We start from the raw sequence: 22,130 nt of genomic DNA on the forward strand, positions 1-22,130 counted from the left end.
AGGCTAGCATATTCTTATTCACACCATTGATATAACAGCTATGACCCTGCAAATATTCTTCCTGTGCATATATAAATATAAATATTGAGCCAACTCAAAAAGAGCAGGGTCAAAGGTTATATGACTTATTAGATTCCTGTAGTTAAGGGTAAAAACTCCATTGTTTCTTTTGCACTAATTTTTAATAAGAAGGCTGCTTCAATCGTTGTGTAGTTAGAGCATTACATTCTGTAAACAATATTTTAAAGCATTCTAAACAAACATTTAAACAATTGATTCTTTATCCTTGTCTGGCGAGAGAAGACAATCTATAGCCTCATCGCTTTTGCTGGAGTCCGTCATCTTTAGCTGGAGATTATCACTTGTACCTCTGGTGACACTGTCATAGGATGGAGGGAAAGATGTGGAGGACAGAGTTTCTGATTTGTCTATTGGCCTGCCGTAGTTTTCATTCATCATGTATGCAATTAGACCCTCCTTCTCAGGTGCATCGTCCTCGAGGATGCTGCCGTCAAAAGTCCTGTGCCGGTACAAGTAAGATGCCTGCTTCATGGAGCGCCGAAACAAATGTTTCCTGTAGGCCCGCTGGATGACAATGGCAGAGACCTCTTCTTGTTTCCGTCTGAGAGTTGTTGTAATGGGTTCATAAGAGATCTTAGATGGATTTGCAGCCATAAACTTTTCTTCCATCTGTATTTTAAGGGCATCCATCTCTCCAGATTCTCCTAGCACCCTTTTTGTAAAAGCAAACAAAATATCCAAGCAATGGATCCTATCTCCACTGACCATGGGCAGGTCCATTGCTATGAGTTTGATTTTGTTTGGTTTCGCTATGCGCAAAGGTTCTGACAGCGCATCTGCAAAGTCTGAAAGTGCAGAATACTCAATAAACTGAGTGGCTTCAGGGTCAAACTTCTCCCAGATTTCATAGAACATATCAAAATCATCCTCGCTTAGAGGCTCTGTACTTTCCTCAGTGGCTACACTGAAGTTCTCTAAAATAATGGCTATATACATGTTTACTACAATGAGAAATGATATAATGATATAAGTAACAAAGAATAAAATTCCTACGGCAGGGCTTCCACAGTCTCCCTTTGAACCATTTGCATTTGGAAGGTTTGGGTCGCAATGTGGTGGTCCAGTGTTTAAAATAGGGTTGAGAAGACCATCCCAGCCAGCTGATGTTGTAATTTGGAAGAGACAGAGCATGCTGTTAGCAAAGGTTTGAAAGTTGAACATGTCATCAATCCCATGCTCCTTCTTAACATAGGCAAAGTTAGCCATGCCAAAGATGGCATAAATGAACATGACCAGAAAAAGCAGGAGGCCAATGTTGAACAGAGCAGGTAGGGACATCATTAAGGCAAACAGGAGAGTTCGAATTCCTTTGGCTCCCCGGATGAGTCTTAGGATCCGGCCAATCCGAGCCAAGCGAATGACTCTGAAGAGTGTGGGAGAGAAGAAATATTTCTGGATGATATCAGAAAGCACGGTGCCTTGAAAAGAAAAGAGACGAAGAGAGAGTTAACACAGTCTTCCCTTTAAAACAATAAGTCAGGATTATGGTCAAAATCAATGAAAAGTTCTCCAGATGGGAAGACCATGATAACGGGAATGGCATTGTCGTTAATGTTTTCATGCCCATTTAATGTATGCAGACTTTGTTGAGACTATAAGCAAAGGTGTCAATGATTGCAGCAGTATTATTAAGGGACAGCTTGTCTATTTGGAATGAGAAACCAGGAGCAATTCAGACAGAAAACAGGTATCTGCAGCTATTGGCCAATGCTGCACCTGAGAAATTCATCCTGCAACTGGTTAGAATTTTTCTGATATGATAGCATTTTTGGCTGTAAAATATTAGTGAGTGAGATGGTGGGCTGGGCCTGTTTTTCGGAGCCACCACCAGTACAGTGCAAGTTTCTACTGGAAATCTGCTTGTTTGGTTGTTTGCTTATTAATTTTTCCAGTTTCCCTAATGGGCTGCAGGGGAACTAACAGCTAAGATTGTACTAGCAAGAAATGAGCTTGCATCCTTGTAGCTAAGCTCTTCCTGCAGAAACAGAGCATCTTGGTCCAGACTGTCTTATGCCAACAGTCTCTGGGTGCACTGAGCCCTGATGAGCTCTTGTCTCCAAGCCCAACCTGGGAAAGGGCTCACTGGCATGGCCTGAGACCTCTGATGCTGGAACAGCCTTGATTGATCACTGGGCAGCATTATGACCAATGTGACAGCTCTGGTTAACTGGTTCCTGTGAACCTATTCAGAGCATCCAGCATCAAGGCTCTGATGACAGCTGTATTGTAGTGATGGTCCCTGGGTAACCCAAATCTGTGGGGGCCCAAGGCCCCCAAATTAGAGGCAGCTCTCTGCATTGGGGTCTTGCAGGTTCCCAGTCTACCAGCAAGAATTTAGAGCAACAGGAGCATCTAGTGAGAAGATGACTGTTTTCCTAACATGAAACTTTTTCATTCACCTATTCCCTTCTCCAAAACACAAACTTTTTTGGAAGTGATGAATTTCTGAGTTCCTTCTGCTCACTGGAGCAGCCAGTCATCCTCCAGTTGCTACTCCAGCTTCAATGGAAACTATTTGGCAGGACTTCAGGTTCATACGTGACCTGCACTTCTTGTAGCTCCTAACATACGATATCTGGTTGGGGCTGCAGAACAGCAAAAGGCACAAATTAACAATCAAATTGTGTCTTTCTGTTTCTTCCCTCGGATATATGGGGGTGTGGTCTTCTAATGACAACAGGGCTGAGAACAGCCAGACTCACTGCACCTGCCCAAGCCTTCTCTGAAGGACTGTTTCATACTGTTGCAACAAAAAGTAAATAGCAAAACAATAACAATCCACATGTGTTCTTTTCATGTGGTGTTTTTACTTAGAATCATAGAATAGTTAGGGCTGGAAAGGACCCTAAGGTCATCCAGTTCCAACCCCCCTGCCATGGGCAGGGACACCTCACACTAAACCATGCCACCCAAGGCCTCATCCAACCTGGCCTTGAACACCACCAGGGAGGGAGCATTCACAGCCTCCCTGGGCAACCCATTCCAGTGCCTCACCACCCTCTCAGTAAAGAATTTCTTCCTTATATCCAATCTAAACTTCCCCTGTTTAAGTTCGAACCCGTTACCCCTTGTCCTGTCACTACAGTCCCTGATGAAGAGTCCATCCCCAGCATCCTTGTAGGCCCCTTTCAGATACTGGAAGGCTGCTATGAGGTCTCCATACAGCCTTCTCTTCTCCAGGCTGAACAGCCCCAACTTTCTCAGCCTATCTTCATACGGGAGGTGCTCCAGTCCCTGATCATCCTCATGGCCCTCCTCTGGACTTGTTCCAACAGTTCCATGTCCTTTTTATGTTGAGGACACCAGAACTGCACACAATACTCCAAGTGAGGTCTCACAAGAGCAGAGTAGAGGGGCAGGATCACCTCCTTCGACCTGCTGGTTATGCTCCTCTTGATGCAGCCCAGGATACGGTTGGCTTTCTGGGCTGCGAGCGCACACCGCCAGCTCATGTTCATTTTCTCATCGACCAACACCCCCAAGTCCTTCTCCACAGGGCTGCTCTGAATAAAGACTTCTGAATAAATGACTTCTCTGAATAAATGACTTCTCTGGCTGTTATGCAAAACTGAGGTTAAGTGTATGGTGCCAGTTCTGGAACATGTTTTGTCACCATAAACCATTATATATACATTGAAACCAACACTATGCTATGATAACACTCATAATTTTGCTGATCACACAAGTTACTGTTAGGCAGTATTATGTTGTATTATATATTTAAAAAATATACTTAGCATCCAATTCTCTTAGTTGAAAGCGTATATTATTGAATGAAGCCTTTAACTTTGACTAATTCATTTCATGTCTGCCTTTTTAACTTTGGAGCTTGAGTGAAAATCCAGGTTCACCTACCTACGATAGACAGAATCACAACAACAAAATCAAATATATTCCAGCCATTGGTGAAGTAGTAGTGTCGCAGAGCCAGCATCTTGATGATGCACTCCCCAGTGAAGATGGCAACAAAAAGCATGTTTATTTTATGAAGGATGTTCACTTTTTCTTGACTTTGGTCATCCGTTTCCACCATCATGGTAACCATGTTAAGGCAGATGAGAATCATGATGGAGACATCAAAGGCTTGTTTTGAGACGACATCAAAAATAAAACCTTGGTATTTGTTCTGGAGGAAAGGAGAAGATTTAGTTAGGAAATTTGAATCATGTCAAAATGATGACATTATTGTCTCCTGATTGATCAGAAAGTAGAGGGAAATAGACAATATACTGCTTCTGATTGGAACTTTATAAACTTAAGATTGTGATGAATGGTTCAAACTCATTTACTCCTAATGCTTCCTGAAACTACTGAAAAAAGACCCTGGACTGGGGCCATGAATTCATTCAATGCAGGCATGTGGCCACTGGCACGTATAAATTGCATATGTAAACTAGACTTTTCATCAATATTGCAGAACAGAAGGAATTTTGCATCACAGGTCACTGGACTTGCAAATATTGTCAAATGTCAAAACATGTAATTCTAAGTGGCTTTCATCAGGGAGCGCTTATCCTTCCTGCATGGAGAAGTTGAATTGCATTTATTCTATTATATAAATATTCAGCTGTTACATGAAGTTCAACCACATGATGCTATTATTACCAGTGGCCTTGGGATTGGCTTTTGAGGTTTCTTGGATCCCAGCTTTTTCATTGCATTATAATACTTTTTCTGTTCTTCTGTCATAAAGATATCCTGGCCACCTAAGTAAAAGGTGAGAACAAAGCTATTACTTTTGATGAAAAGAGCTCCACTGCCCCCATCCAAAGTTCAGGGCTGAATTCTCTTGTATTTTCTTATTTCCCTTTTCATGTAGCTTTTATCAAAATACCTAAGAAGGTGTGCTGGTTTTGGCTGAGATAGAGTTAATTTTCATCACAGCATCTAGTATGAGGTGACGTGTTGGATTTGTACTGAAAACAGAGTTGATAACACAGGGATGTTTTCGTTACTGCTGGGCAGCGCTTGCACAGAGCCAAGGCCTTTTCTGCTTCTCACCCCACCCCACCAACGAGGAGTCTGGGGGTACACAAGGAGTTGGGAGGGGAAACAGCTGGGACAGCTGACCCCAATTGGCCCAAGGGATATTCCATAGCATATGAGATCTGCTCAACAATAAAAGCTGGGGAAGAAGGAGGAATCAGGGGACATTTGGAGTTACACCATTTGTCTTCCCAAGCAACCATTACATGTGATGGAGCCCTGCTCTCCTGGAGATGGCTGAACACCTGCCTGATGATGGGAACTGGTGAATGAATTCCTTGTTTTGCTTTGCTTGTGCATGCAGCTTGTGTGGGTTGAGACAAGCTGTCTTTGTCCCAAGCCATGGGTTTTCTCACTTTTACTCTTCATATTCTCTTCCTCTTCACACTGGGGAGGGAGCGCTTAGCTGCCGTCTGGGGTTAAACCCTAACAGAAGGGCTTGATGAGGTGCAGTGCTAGGAGCTGCTTATGGTATGGAGGCAAAGGGCAGGAGACACAGAGCAGTGCAGTCAACCAAGGAGGAGCAAGACTTAGATTATGTCTCTACTCAAGGTAGGTCTGAGGTGAGAGAGGAAAATATAAGAACCTCAGCTCTTTGTTCAGAGCCTAGATAGCAGTGAGAAACACAGCTCTCAGGCCAGGTTGCTTCTCTCTGGCCCTGAGGAACACTGGTTGTGCATGGGGGACACCAGGGTGGTCTGTGTTCCTGTGGCATGGAGTTGCTTCACTACTTCCAGTATGGAATATAAACCCTCAGCCTGTATTTTCAGGATGCTCATCCTATGGGAGCGCTGGGGGCTGCTACAACTGTGCTTCTGTAAAAGTCCTGCAAAGTGGTTTCTGCTGCTATTCTGTCAATGCTAATCTCAAGGCTAATATGGCAAAACCACTGCTTATGACACTATCCCTTGCTCGGGTCTCTGCAGCAATCATAATGTGATGTGTAGCATATGCACTACTTATCTTTTTCTTTTGTTGGTTAAAATTGTCAATGATAACACCAATGAAGAGGTTCAATGTGAAGAAAGACCCGAAGATGATGAAAATCACAAAGTACAGGTACATGTATAAATTACTTTCCCATTCAGGCTGCTCCTCACACTGCAATGGGAAAAGGGAAAAAGTGAAAATGACAGCATCTCTGCACATGTCAAAATATTAATGCAGTTAAAAGAAAACTGTCCATTTGCAAAGAAGATTATGAAACAGGAAAAACAGTGTAACTCTCATTAGCAGACTCAGCCTCCTCAGTCTGTTTGAAGTTTACTACTAGCATCTGCAAGGCCACAGTAATTTCAGCTCCGATTCACAATACTGTCACAGCGATCACACTATCACACTGCTCCAGAAAGTGCAACTTCAGAATAAATCCTATAAAACGTTCTCAGTCTGAACCCAGAAGGGAAAAAGAATCAATTTTCTGATTATCCCTAATCTTATATGAACCAATGGTACTTATAAAAAGCAAAAGTATGATCACAGTAAAATCAAATGCTACTGAAAACCATTGTACTTAGAACTACAATTTTTCTTTTATGAAGGGTGGAAATGAGTAAGATCTTTTGCTAAAGAACTGAGCAATATAGTCCGATAGCCTCAAATCACATGGTACAGATTTGCCCCATCAACTCCAGGTATCTAATCAACATGCCAGAAGCCTGCATTTCCCCAAATGCCAAATTTTCTTCTGTGAAACCCATGAGTTTAATTCTGCAGCAAGGAGGATACACACAAGTGTACCTGTAGTACAAGAATAAATCATCTGTGGCCATGTTATGCAAAGGTAATTCTCTGTCCCTATGATACCATGAGATTTTTCCACCCATTATTCTTAGAGTTAGGGCTCTACTCCCTGTTACTCAGTTTAGCCTGCCAAGATCCTGGTACCAGAAAGCTACCTCAGAAATTAACAGTAACGGTATCTTTTTCTTCTAACATTATTAAAAGAGGGAAAGAAGACTACAGGTCCTTCAATAAAAGAATAAACAAACCACTGCACGTGATGCAGCAAGGCAAATGCTTTTTTAATCGTAGAAACGTTACAGCTGGAAAGGACCTTATTAGTATCAGGAAACCTGAAAGCTGAATGGGATGCAGGTAAGAACTGGGCAGTCACCAGCACCCAGAGCTTCAGCAGATCTCAAGCCACAGCTGGTAGCTCACACCAGACTCCTTCTTTGCCATGAGCTCCTCCACCCTCTTTGAGTGGAACTCCTGGTTGCAGAGAAGAAAATTGCTCAAGATGAAGATATAGGGAGCGTTGACCGTGTGTGCTGCAGAGGAATGTAATTTAAACCCAGAGCTTTTAAATAGGTTCTAATATTAGAAGTTAGATCCTTGGAAAATACACCAGTCAACAGGGAGAGTGGAAGGAACAGAGAAGACAATTTAGGTTCTTGGTAGACTCAGTCTCACCCTGGAGATGCCTCTCTGTGCTGAGAGTTTTGTAGTAAAAATAGATAAATCAGCTGTGTGTAACTGAGGTCTACATTTGTTTTAATCTCAGGGTTGTGGTGCTTCAGTAGCAACTAAAAAAAATGAAGGTCTGCGACTGTCTCCACTAGATTAAGACAGGGACTGGCAACCCACATGTACTTTTTGTTGTTGTTGCTTTTGTTGTTAAACACCATAAATGCTGCAAAAGTCAACGGAAAAGGAAATTATTAATTTCTTTGTAGCGACCTACCTCTCGTGAATCCACTGCTGCGTACATGATATCCATCCAACCTTTAAATGTGGCCTGAAAAAAACCCACAAAATATATAATTAGGCATATTAAATGAGTATATCTTGAAATGACAATATCATCTCTATGATGAGTTTTCAAAATGCAATGCTGAGCATGTTCTTCACAGTTAATGAATTGTCTCTCCATTAAAGAGTTTATGTTCATTTAGGTATTTAAAATCTACAATTGTTTTCTCCTGGATTTTCTCATTCATGTTTTCTGATCTTCTGCACTTGTAGGGATAAACCAGATATTTTTAAAAAATTTAAGAAGATCTTTAAGACAGTAGTGAAAACATGGCAACTAAATCTTTGGAAGTTTTGATCTTAAGTATTTCAAGAAATGAAGAGATACAGCTACACAGGACAACTCGGAGTGCTATCACACACAAGTGTTGGACCAGGTAAGATGGATCCCATCCATATTGCTTGCTCAGATTGATGGGCAGTGACTACGTTGTAGGATCCTACTGAAGCTTGGATTCTGCACTCTTTTATAACAGAATAAATCAAGGTAATGCTTAACATTGCCCAGGGAATCACATAAATCACAGCTGACTTGAAAAGAGCAAAGGCAATCAACAGGTGCTGTAGTCTGGCCCTAGAAATTGAATCTGCTTTACTACTGAGATTTATTTTTATTTTATTTTTTTAAATCAGGTTTTTTGTATTTTTTTTTCAATTGTCTAAACATAGAGGGATTCCACAGTGTCTCCTACTGGAACCTGCAATGGAGAAAGGGCAGTGACAGCACTCCTAGGAGAAACATGTAGAAGTGATTTTTACTGTTCTATAGTAAAACCATGACTCTCTGCTCTAAATATATGCCTCTCATTAGATACAGCCTGATGCCAAACATACCTGGCATTAGGTCTGACTCTGGCCTAAGCCACGTTGCCTTTATATTGGTTCTCTGTGGTTGTTTCTCGTTTGACTTCTGACCCATTTAGACTTACCCTGGATTTAAAATCAATGTGAGCAGATAATGAAGTCTTTGGGGATTTATTCATATAATCAGATTTACACTAGCATGCTTGAAAGATCAACACCCAATATTTTTTTGCATTCTACACACACTTAGGTTGAATTTTCTCCTGGTGTGTAGGCATGCAATTCTGGATAACACTAATAGGAATTTGGCCAGTGGTTCTCAGGAGAAACCTAGGCATTTGTGTTGATCTAGGTATATCCAGCAGTTTTAGAAATGCTCCATTATACACTCTCTATTATTAAATTAAATCCTGGAAGAAATGCTGCCTTCTCATTTCGCTCTGAAGGCTACTGAGGCAAAAATAAAATTAGTATAAGAAGTCAACCATATTTCTCATGAAAGTATATATAAACTACTGTGTGAAAGTTGCATTCTTTTTTATCTACTGATTGAAAGAGATTAAATGTCCCAAATCAGATCCCTTTGGAAATTCTGTTCCATGGTACTGTGTGTTAAAAACCACTTTAGGTGTAAAGTGTTCACAGGAATAATCAGCAATTTCATTGTAACAAATTATTATTTGAATCTGTCATACTGATCCTCCTTAACTGTTCTAATATTTTCAATTTTTGCTTATCTCTTTCTAATCTGATGAAAGATTTTCTTGTGTTATTACAGTTGCTTGCAGATTCCAGCTCAAATTGCAGTTCAGGAAGAGTGGATAGGATGGAACAAGAAATCCTTTCCCAGTGGCACAAGACGATATGATCTTAGCCTGTATTTTTCTCCCACTTGGGAGGAAATCTTGAGTACCTATTTTACCCCTCAGTGTGCACCACAGACATGAGAGACTCTACTTCAAGGCACAGTGGTGTATAGTGATAACAGATGGTAAAGTGATCTGACAAAAATAAATATTAAGAGAATGAAATACTGTGATTTTCTGGCTTTCCCAGTTGTCCAGAAGTAAGACAATTAAAAATCTGTGGGGCTTCTGGAAATCTTCCCTAGACACTTCATCTGCAAAGGGTAAAAGATACTGAGAATGAAAGAAATTATAACACTAGGGAAAGAAATTATTTATCTGGAATTAGTAACCACTTACAGTCTGGATAAGGAAGTGACAAAATCTTCATGGGAGTGTTTGTGATATTATCCTGCCTGGAAGCTATCCAGAGAAACACTATTTTCTACTGAAACTGTCATGTGATGAGATTATGTACCGATAAACTCATCTTGGGATGGGATTACATTTTGTTATTTGACTGGTGGTTAGAGCTGCAATGCAGTAAATTAGTGGGGAGGAGGATGGCGCTAACTGCCCTCAAACCAAATGATGCCTTAAAATAAAGACAGCCTTTAAATCTGCAAGGATTTGGGATATTTTTTTTCCTTGAAAAGGACTGTAATAGTGCAATAAAAATGACTGCTTTTGACAGCAGAAATACTGGTCTTCACATTTCTGAAATGCTTCTTTAAGCATTACTGTTGGTGAGAGAAACTTCTGAAAGCTAAAACACAGCCATTAACAATAGAGCCAAACTAAATATATTTAAGCTGGCAATGGTAACTCCACTGTCTGCTGGCTTTCCTGTTGATTTTCTCAGTTTGTTCAATTTCCTCATAGCAGCAATTTTATAGCAAACATTAGTTTTATACATATTTTATGTTAAGATGATTTGCTGGGGAGAGCACCACTGAGCATTGGACCCACCCCAAAGGTCTTCATTGTGCTGGACTACATGGGTTCCGAGGGTACTGCCTCTGCTCCCCTTGAATTTCCACCAGTAATTCCTTATGGAAATACTGCTTATTCCTGACCTTTGGATATATAAGGAAATCTACCCTAGTGTACCAATTTATGGTTTGTTTAGAAGCACAGATTTTTTGCACATTTTACATCCACACTGAAAGTAAAATCTAGCTTTATGCTTTACAGAAGTGCAAGAGATCATGTAACTCAGTAACTTTAGACACACGCCGCTGTCTCATGACCATTTTGTAGCTGATTTACGAGCTCAGTCATGACTTCGAACCTGGCACGAGCGGTTCACTTAACTCTGCAGCTTCTGATTACTGTACTGGTCTAGGAGTGCTTCTGTTATCTTCCCATGCCTTATCTGGAGTCCCAGAGTGACGAAGAGATGTAGGACTTAGGAGATGTAAGTCTGTTCCTGCCTAAGAAGAACTTTTCCAAGCAACCCAGGTGCTGGGTGAGAGACCACTTGTTTTCTTGTTGTACTTCAATAGATTCCTGAAATTTCAAGCTATGTTGTGAAAAAATAAGAGGAGGCCATCATAGCATGAAGAAAATGATGCTTCAAGAGAAATGAAAACCTCCTAATGGAAATTTAAGATATTTCTTTGTTCAGCTCAAACACACATTTATAGAAGATAGGTGCTGTGATCTGCGAAGCAATTCTAGGAGTATAGAAAAAGCATTACTGAAGCACTGGGTAATTTTTTCCTACTAGATTAGGGTGCTAAGGGTGTTAAATCCTCAGAAGAGTGAAACATCATTCTTGAAAGTAAGAAAGTCATGCTAATAAAGATCTTTTCTTCATGGTGAATGAGACATTTCTCTTGCTTGTAAAGTGAGCAGAGACTACCTCCTATTTTAGTAACCTGTGGTAAGACAGACAATTTGTTGGAGAAGCTTGAAACCTGACTGACCACTTCACATGAATGTTTTCTCAGACTCATTAATTTAAAGTAGCATCTTCAGAACAACATGATGGATCCTAAACAAGGCAGGAAAAGAGCAAAGGATATTTGAGGAAAATTTCATGTAGTTCTCAACTACACTGTCATCAAGTCTGTCTCTGGATAGTAGTAAGCCTTAAATTTTCCATAGTAGCAACTTCTCATTTCTTTCAAGGATGCTGTAGAAATGAAGACAGAACATTAGGCAGACAGATTTGTTTTACGTATTTCCATTTGGATTTTCAGACACATTCAGGCATCCAAAGGTAACTTCAGAGTCACTTAAATAGTGTGTTGCAGCAGCTGAAAATGTCAACAGTCAAAAGACAAGTCCCACTTAAAAGCTCATATTTTAGATCCCAGAGGGTTGTAACCAAAATGCCTATCTCATCATTGCTACATACTGTCTCAGCGTGCACAAAGATGCACGGATGTGTCTGTCTCTTTAGGAAAGCTGAGCTGTTAACTGATCCCCTGCAATTCCCACAGCAGTTTGCTCATGAAATGCAACCCCGTAAGGATGATATTTGGCAAGCAGCACCTGTAACCAACACTCCTCAGCTGGAGTCTGGCAAAGGAGATCCAGATGTTTGGGCTCCTTCTCTGTGGGTGTCATCTTTACACTTCATTGCCTAAGACTGTCATTAGCAACAGACATAAGAGCTCCAGGTGCAGGATGAAAGTTAAAATCAATCTCCTAATGGCATTTGGCTCTTACCCTTCCTCTTGGAAGAAGAAGCCAAACACCTGCTGTGCAAGGTTTTAGGGCTCCCTCATTTCTTGCCACCATCAGTTTGTCCAGCCTTCACAGACTCTACATTTTTTAGCACTTCTTTTGTACTTCTGCAACTGGAAAAACTACTTCTCTGCTACCCAATACAGAATCACAGGTTTGAAAGAACCCTGCAGGGTCATCATGTTCATTTTCAAAAATGGACAGCAGTACTAGAAATCAGCAGTATTAGATCACCCTTTCAGAAACGTGCTGAGAACCATCTTATGACCAGTTATGTTTCTTCTGCCACCACTGGTTGCAACAGAAGGCAGCCCCATTTGGTGAATGCAACCAGTATCACCAGTGCCAAGTGCCCGGGAACTGATACTGCAGAACAGCAGAGGAGACTGCTTCAGGATACTCCTCAGGCAATGCTAATTTGTGAAAAGTTGTAGGTTTTCAGAAAGCTGGAGTTTGAACCTTATGAAAGAAATGGTGAACGAATAACTACAACTCTGATGGAGTTTTTCACCAAACAAACTAGTCATCTGTTAAGCAGTCATGGAGGAGATAAGAAGCTTCAGTTAAGGTACAGTATTTTAAACCTGAAAATTTTTGCTCAGCTGAATTGAGTGTTTAAATAAAAGACAAACACTGTATAGAATGGAAAATCTAATTAAAGACGTTCCAAGTGAATTAATCTGCCCTGCATGGGTGAGATGAATATCATAATTACATGCGAAAGATAAAAGATAAAAACTCTAGCAAGTTCAGCTTTATGTCATGGCAAGAAGCAAAAGTTGTGCCCATTCTAACCTTTCTGCTTTCCAGAGATTATGAAAGCAAAGACTCAATGGAAAGCTGTCAGAAGATCTCAGACTCAAGTGTATATGTACCAGGAAAAGAATATATAAGGATAAGCATCTCTACAGGAAAGGAAAGACACTTTATAGAGCAATTTCATGTGTCTGTGACAGAGAAAAAAGAGATCTGGGAGAAAGCAAACTTGCGTCATGGAAAGGAGAAAGGGTGGCAGATCTGATCAGGACCTGTGGGAGGCTGATGCCCTCTTGGAAGGTCAAGCTGGCACGCAGGGCAGTATTCTGCTGCATTACAAAGGGTGCATTTCTACATATGGCAAAAAAATTGAGCTTCTGGCATGCTAGTTTTTATCCCAGAAGCAAGGAAAGACATCACAGGTGCTTCAAGAAAGTAACCTCCCTATCCAAGGATGTGGTAAGGGACCTGTTTAACTCTGTGTACATAAAAGGCAACATGACAAATTCCTAGAGCATTTCCAGCCCTTGTCATCACTAGGCTTCTGAGCAAATTAGAAGCCATGGAAGTAAGTATCATTATGACTATTTTAGAAGAGGGCCCCATGGAACTGAAACATACAGCAATTTGTATAAAATCACTCAGCAGTCCAGCAGCAGAGCCTCGACAAGAAGATGGAGTCTCATGCGGCTCTATCCATTAGATTGTGCTGCATAACAACACAGTAAATCTCAGTGCATACAACCCACTTACCCATGTTTTACATTTGCTGCTAAAAAGGGTTGTAAAAGTGGCTTACTTCTGTCTTTAGAGATCAAATATTGCCATCATCTTTGAATCTCAACAGTCTCTGATATTCTCTGACCACCTTTCCAGAGAGTCCAGGCTGTATGGAGTTCCAGCAATCCGATTACCACCGCATTTCGTAGTTAGGTTCAATCTGACTCATTATGCTTAGCAGGTGGAAATTATGTGAGGAACCAGAATGAGAGGCACCAGTGTCCTTCCCAAACATCTCCATGGAAGATGAGCAGAGGTAAATGAAAGTTTTCTCTGTGACTACAGACTGAAGGCACTGCAAGTTCATTTTATCCCAGCAGGGTACAGTGAACAGGCTGTTCAGGGAGGCCAATGCACTCCTGGACCGTGACTTTTTGTTTCTGGAACTGAACTTTGCTCTGGATTACATTATTGACAAAAAGGTCTTTAATTCACCTCAGTAGTCCAATCACTTCCTAGAGGGCTATATTAGTAATGTATCAGAAACTCAAATTAAACCCAAAAGCTGCCATAAATATCTCTAGGCCAAATTAATACACCAAATATAACTAATTTACACTTCAAGAAAGGAATTCCCCTGCTGGCTGAAAAAAACAGAAAAGCATAGAGGTTAACCCAAGTTTTTAAATGGATTATTTCAAGGGAACACGCAACATTTGTCCAGCAGTTTCTGGCGGTCACACTTACCACTTGTAGCAGAGCCAGGTACCCAGCACCAACATTATCGAAGTTAACTTTAACTTTTGTCCAGTAAAATGTGCCTGACACGTTATAGAGTATACAGTCACTCATGTTGTTAATTATTTTAGAGTCTAAAGGCATATCTCCTTCTGTCTTATTAATGCACTTCCCAAACTTTCCAGCAAAAAGGTTCACTCCCATGATGCTAAAGATGAGCCAGAAGATGAGGCAGACGAGCAGAACATTCATGATGGAAGGGATGGCTCCCACAAGTGCATTGACCACCACCTTAGGATAAACAGCACAGGAAAAACAGAATTAATGGCAGCACTTACACAGTCACTTCTTTAACAAGTTGTTGTGGGCCCTTGATTAGCTGGGCTGAACCCTCCTCACATGGTGGCAGGTGGATAAGTATTAACACTACCTAAGGAGACAGATCACCATTAAAGGCTTCACACAAAATAATTATTTTTCTCTTTTTGTAATTGAAGAGCTAGTCTGTTGGCATCCCACCCATGGGATGATCTTTTTTCAAGAGGAATCTTTTAATTCAAGAGCAATCTGTGAAATCATCTTGACCTCTAAGATCCTACCAGATAATGCACTTCAGTCAAACTATCTTTCATAATCATATGATTAATCGGAAATGGCTGGGGTACACCACAGTGCCCTGGTTTTGGCTGAGATAGTTTAATCTTCTTCCTAGTAGCTGGTACAGTGCTATGTTTCTTGGCTTTAGTCTGAGAACAATGCTGATAACACACCAATGTTTCAGCTGTTCCCACATAGCGCTTACCGTGATCGAGGACATTTCAGTCTCTCAGGTTCTGCCAGTGAGGAAGGGCACGAGAAGCCAGGAGGGAGCAGAGGCAAGACACCTGACCCAAACTAGCCAAAGGGGTATTCCATACCACAGCATGTTATGCCCAGTATAGAAACTGGGGTGTTTGTCAAGAGAGGACAGGCTGGGCATCAGTCAGTGGGTGGTGAGCAATTGTATTGTGCACCAGTTGGAGGTTTATTTGATTGTTTATTTTATTTCTTTCTATTAGTAGTATTATTATTATTTCAACATTATTATTAATCTTATTATCATTATCATCACCATCATCATAATCAACATTATCATTATTATAGCTATTATTGTTGTTATTGTATTTTACTTTATTCCAATTATTAAACTGTTCTTACCTCAACCAATAGGGTTTACCTTTTTATTTATAGTCTTCTCCCCATCCCACCAGGGCAGAGGGAAGGAAGGGGAAGTGAGTGAGCAGCTGCATGGTCCTTAGTTGCTGGCTGGGCTTAAACTGCGACACATAGTGTCACAGACAAAAAATGTTTCTGAAATCTTTACTGAACTCAGGCCTCCCTAGTCCTTGGGATGTGAAATCCAGCTGTGATAAATTTTGCCTGTTTAAATAATAACTGATTGAGAAATACTGTATTAATTCAGCTTCCCCTGTCTGATAAGCATGCATGATTAAACCAGTGAGTCCATTCTAATTTAACAAAAAATGCATGATTTTTCCCTGTGACATGTTGTAAAGTTCCTACCCACCAACCCAGGCAGGGTTCTAAACTCCTGTGTAAAATCACACGTAAAAATGAAAGGCAAAAGGAACTTTTAAAGTGTGGGAATGTTGGCACTGGACACCTTTCTGAAGCCATGCAAAAGAAATAAATGTCAGACCATCTACAGACCCTCTGAGGTTTGAATGTTCTGAGGTTTGAATGCAGCGGGATAATACCTGTACATCAACCAGGCAGGATGCACATCATTTAGTGTTTTGAGCGTTAATACACTTATGGGTGCCAAATATTATACTAATTGACATTTTCTGAGGGAAGAACACTATTACAAAATGTAGTTTTTCCTTTCCTATGTCAACAAGGTTTCTCCATATTCACAGCTTTTGGAGATGCTGCCATTGTATTGTCCAGGCAAAGAAGCATGTACAGACACCAGATCTGCTACATGGATTTGCCTCCATCTTTGTCTCATGCTTTGGAGATTAAAGTCTGGTAGGCAGACACTAAGCTCTTTCGCTTCTCCATCTACATTTCTGAAACTGAGACAAGATGGTATTGATCCATAAAAATTAAATTTTATTCCACGACTATAGGAAATACCAGCTCTCGCATTAGTGTCCAATTTTCTGAGAAGATAATACTGTAACATTTGTTTCCTCATCATTTATGCATTACTGAGGAAGAAAAATACCCAGAGGAGCAGAAAGATTTCCAAATCAAGCACTTATTTGGGTATAGCCTTGGCCCTTGTCAAAGTAGCTTTCATTTGCTGCTATGCAGGACAATATTTTTGTTCAATTTTAATGCATGCCAGCACAGAGCCACTGCACTTATGCTACATATGCTGCTGAGTCCAGCTCCCGCCTGCAAGCCCTGTGACAGGACAGAGACTTCGAGGTTTCAGCAGTGGAAGTGATGGCCATGCTTGCATCCTGCTTTTTTCCTTCTGCTGATTTATATTCACTGGCTTGTAGATAATAAAACATGACATGAGTCTGGAGCAAATCCCGTAACACCTCTCTGAATGAATTATTAACAGGGGATTTCATTCTTCTCTCAGTGCTTCTGCTCTTACACCAGCATGATGCCATTTGGTCTGCTGGAAGCACTCCTGATTTGTTCTGAGACAAGCGAGAGGACTTAAAGACCTGGATACATAAAAGCAAGTTATTATCATAAATTCATGTTAAAAGTTCAGATGCAAACCTGGCCATGGAAAGGGCTGAATTTCTGCTGCATCTGGGAATAGCAACACGTATAGCCATATATAAGAAAAAGTTTTGTACCTCTTGGTTTCCATTAGCATCTTTATAGGTAAAACCACAAGGTGACTTCTTTAGGGATAACAAAAAAACTGAGCTCCCCTCTACCCTAGTCCACAGTGGTGCAAATCTGTAGAATTGCAGCCTGGCCCTTGGCTCTCATGGGCCATCTCCTCCGCTGAAACTGATTCAGATTTTAAATCCAGAAATCGACTTGCATGGTTTGTTTATCTCCCCTTTGCTATAACAGAGCCCACCAAACTTCCCTCAGTATTTTCAGGCCCAGGCTATAACTCCTAGTCAAGCCTGGGCAGATCTTTTGCAAGTACATCTTATTTACATTTATTTACAATATTTATCTTATTGTTGTGAAGTCAAATAACAGATGAAAACTTTATCATTAGACAATCTATTCCTGATGTCCTTTGTTCTCATTGTCAGAAACAGGTGCTGTATTTTTAGGTTGAATTTGCTGAACTTGAGGCACCAGTCAACTGTTGTTAGATTATCTTCTATCATTCCTGTCTTCACTGTAGGTGAGTTACCACTGCATATTGCTTTGGGTAATTAAAAAATCAGCTTCTTTCGAACCATCATGGTTCCTCCAGATTTCTAATCATGCTCGTAGTTCCCTGCAGAGAATTTCCCATTTTTTAACACCCACTTCTCAGCAGTTTGGTGGAATTCCAGTGTGAAGCACTGCCCTCTCCCTCTGTTTGACAGGTTATTTCCCTGCATATTTAGGGATTGTAATAGTCACCTCATTTATCGGACCTGCCCAAAACTTGGTATACCGTTGAGCAGTCATCCCAATCCCTAAGTCCTTCTCAGCTGCTGTTTTCCAAGAAACATCCCCGGAGTGACCTACTTTCCTCCTCCTGAGGTATATGGTTTATTAAAATGCATGTTGTACAATTGATCTGTTTTTCACCGTGATCCAGATCAGTCAGTGTGATTTCCTTATCCGTAATATCACTACGCCGCTCACTTTGTGTGTTGTCAGCAAAGATTTTAAATTTTCTTCCAGATGCTGTTAAAGTCCAGATTAAGGGCAGTTCTCATTCCGAAGGATCCCTCACCCTGAGACACTCATCACTGAATTTACAGTGTCATCACTGTAAATCATTACTTTTTGAGATCCATCACTCATTTTAAATTAATTTAAAATATGTTTAATTGGCTTGGTACAAATCTTGTGTTTTCAGCACAGTGTCCCATGGTATCAAATTCCTTTCTGAAATCTAAGCTGATAGCACAGTTACCGTCATCAGCATAATTTGTAATCAAATCAAAGGACCATATCGGTTTTACAAGAACTATTCCCATGAAATCATGCTAACTAGCATTAATTATGCTATTTCTTTCCTGCATGTATCCTGTAGCAGCCTCACCATGACTTTGCCTAGGATCATTTTCACATCAAATGGTCTCTCATCATCCCACTCACTGTTTTAAAATACTGCAGTAACCTCCTGTGCTGGGAAGAAACTTGCAGGGAAGTGGCATGTCTGAAATAATTCCCTGATGGACACAAACGAGGAGACATGGGAAACTTCATGATTTGGTTCAGTAAGACCTACGTTTATTTACATGGTGCTCCAGTATGGCCTGAAATGCAGAGGGGGAGGCAGGTTGGGTGGTATGTGCATGGAAACCCACAGCATCTATGGTAACTGTCAGGTGGGATACTGGTCAGACTGGCGTCTTTTGTGGGGACAGAGGAGCAGGATGGCAACAGTTCAGCCTTATTTGGCAGACCTCTACTGGGATGGGAGCTGCTGACACTTGTGTCAAACTTAGACAGGTCCCAGCCTGTTTGAAGATGGGGAGAGGAATGAAGCCTAATGGTAACAGGTCCTCTTGGCCATCCCAGTGCTACTCTGTGCCTTTGCCCCAGGACCCACTGTTTTCAAAATTTAGGTACATAATGAAACAAGTCTTTTATACTGTAGTATAAATGAGAACTTTCTTGTTCCTGTTCTAGTCTTGCAGAGATCTTTTAGTTATTCAAGAAAAAGACATTATAATAGAGCAAACTATTATTATTTTCTTACTGTCAGTGTTTGATTCTCAACATTATAATTACTTAATCCATCACCGCACTGCCAATTTTCCTGTACATTTTGTAGCATATGAACTCCTAATAATGAAAGGTCTAGCTGTCCCTAGTCATGTTAAGTGTGGTTAGACAAACTAAAGCTAAAATGATTTGATTTTCCAATAGCACGTATTCTCAATTACACTTTATCATATTTACAAGCTAATTCACTGCCTCCCATAGCTCAGAATGACTGAATATATTTCAGCTTCAGCAATGGTACAGGGAAGAAAAGGCATGTTGAGTCAGAAACCAGAGAGGCCTACAAGTATGAGCATGTTAGGAAGGAAACCTGCTGTGGTAGCATGCATCTATGCCACATAAGATCTCCAGTAAGTCTTTCTATTCGCAGATAAAGATGCAAACTTTTTCTCATTGTTTCTTTCAATTTTCTGTCTCACTGTTCTTATGCTTTGGGCTAGTCTTCACACTGCTTTTCAGGTTTGAATCCAACTTAGCTAAACTGATGCAACGTCATGAGTGAACATTCTTATGTCAGCTTAGAATACGTTAAAGGGGTTTTGCTTGAATTTGCAAATCCACCAGTAGAAACTAAGCCTTCATAAGCCAGATTTAAACTGATTTGAGACAGCCCATGCACAAACCACTTTGGTAGTTAAACTAGGGCAGCTTTGGCCAGTACCAACTTTTGCTCAATTTGTGAATGTTTAATGAAGACAGCGTGAAGTCATCAGATGACACAGGAGTGAGAGCTTTAATTAACGTTAGTAGTACAGCATCACCTTTTGCCAGCTGAGGATCTGCAGTTTGCTTTTGGTTTATCTTATGAATAATTTTTGAAATATTGCCTCAGTTGAAAAGGATGTGGTGAACAAAACTCAGGTTTCAGAGCCTAAATGAATGGAGCCTTTTGAATAATTTTATCTTAGTACTAACACAAAAGAGAGTGGTCTGCAAGTAGATTTGTCTCATCTTCATCCACAGAAATAATGTAGTTTAGATGACCACAAGATCTGGAGCAAAATACCATATATCCCCAATTCTTGTCATCCACAGAAGAGGCAAAGTCTGGGTACAGGTTTTAATAAATTGCTCTGTCACCATATTTCCTGAGTTATCTCTGTCATTAGGCTCCCTAGGCTTCTGTCTTACTGCAAGGGTATTGCAATGAGAACAGTTAATTGCTAGGAGCTTGGTGCAGGAATTACATATTTTAGTCACTGATGATTTGGATCAAAATTTTGTCTACAACAAAGCTTTATCCTGAATATACCTCTATGAAAGATACAGCATTTTCGCTGGCCTAGTAGGGAGATTTGGGATCATCACGAAATGTAAGTTGGTTTATGTGTAATTTTGTCGCAGATTTGCTTTATCTTGCTATGTGATCTTATCTTGCTGTACAAGAGTATCAGTAACCTCAGTTTATACAAAACACAGTTGTTATCATCTGCAGATCATGCATGGTGCAAGGAGTTAAATAAAGTGCTTACTAGACAATAATTGTGTAGCAGGTAGGCTCAACAAATAATCAGGTATGCTGTGTGGATATAGCCATGCCGGCAAAGAAATGCAGAAGGAAGGAGATGGATGCACAAGATGGAGAAATGAACACAAGCTACATGGTTTTAATATTAATCCTCACATTCCATGTTAAAACTGCAATCTGTTCAATGGAAAAATTTTATATATTCATTCATTTGCTTTCCCTATCTTTAGCGTTTTTAATTTTTGCTTTAATTATTAGTGAAAAAGTCCTTAAGAACTTTCCTAGTCAGTCTCATTTTAATACATGTCAAAAGCAGGGAGCAAACTTGTAGCTTGGCTATTCCCCTGGTGTGTCTTATAATTGAGAGGTAATTGTTAGCCAGATGCTTCCTCAACCAAAAAGCTGTTTTTTAAAGTGAAATATGACAAATTAGGCAGCAGGATTAGTTTATCATTAAATCCACCTGAGGATAAAGACGTAATGATACAATTGCAATTAAGATAAAGGAGTGATTTCTGATTTTGTTGTTTTGATACAGCATTATCATTCATTTCCTTTGGCAGACACAGTGAAGACAAAACAATGTGCAACAGTTCCCTGTTAATATGCTTGATGTCACAGAGTTGAGCTTTGACTGATGCTTTATATACTCTTACCCTCATCCCTTCAAATCGTGACAATGCTCTCAATGGCCGAAGAGCTCGGAGAGTCCTGAGGGATTTAATGGGACCCATCTCAGAGTATCCAAGTGTATTGGCAATGAGGCTTATTAAAGACACCTGAACGGAGACACAAAGCAAAAATCCAATCTGTTAGTATACTCCTGCCATTTTCCTTCTCTTCTGACTTTCCTTCCTAAAAAGAAAGAGTTGGTTAATGGAAAAAGTGGAAAAAAATTCTTAAACTTAAACCATTAAATTAGATCAACACAGAAAAAAGGAGAGTTTTGCATCCATACATATACTGAGCTGTTACCAACTCACAACACCTTTGTTTTCACTTTAATGCAGAATGTATAGAAATACAAATTTCCAGAGCTTCTTTTAACTAAGCACACAGAAATCCTCTTAATGTCAGCTTGCAGAGTGTATGAGAAAGGAGATCACTGTTCACCCACCGTTCTGTGGTGCCTGTGCTATAGGTCTCCTCAATGTGTGTGTATCTTCCACAATTGAAAATATGAGTCACCTAAGTGTTGTAATTTAGGGGTTTCTGGATGAAAGCACCTGTAAGATCTAACCATTTTCAGCAGAGAGAAAAGATTTTAGCATTACCATTCAATTACTAATCTTAAACTTACTGATTAGAAACAAGCCTTCTAGATTGCTGATAGTCATGACTTTATACCATAGACTGTAAAAGAATGATGTACATTACTCTCTGATTCTGCACTTTTTCACTTT

The 22,130-nt window shown here is 40.3% G+C and overlaps 1 protein-coding gene across 1 annotated transcript in view; it reads right to left on the bottom strand.

Moving 5' to 3' along the window:
- Positions 1-264: 264 nt before the first annotated feature.
- Positions 265-22,130, bottom strand: part of SCN5A (sodium voltage-gated channel alpha subunit 5) — a gene marked incomplete at both ends in the record, with an annotated part of 172,527 nt that continues 150,661 nt past the window's right edge. Inside the window, 7 exon segments of the mRNA XM_080610362.1 lie at positions 265-1,499; positions 3,937-4,207; positions 4,687-4,787; positions 6,027-6,168; positions 7,754-7,807; positions 14,388-14,669; positions 21,384-21,506. Coding sequence (XP_080466488.1) covers positions 265-1,499; positions 3,937-4,207; positions 4,687-4,787; positions 6,027-6,168; positions 7,754-7,807; positions 14,388-14,669; positions 21,384-21,506 — 2,208 coding nt within the window.

The sequence above is a fragment of the Psittacula echo genome (genome assembly GCF_963264785.1).
Source record: "Psittacula echo genome assembly, chromosome: 2".
NCBI lineage: Eukaryota > Metazoa > Chordata > Aves > Psittaciformes > Psittacidae > Psittacula > Psittacula echo.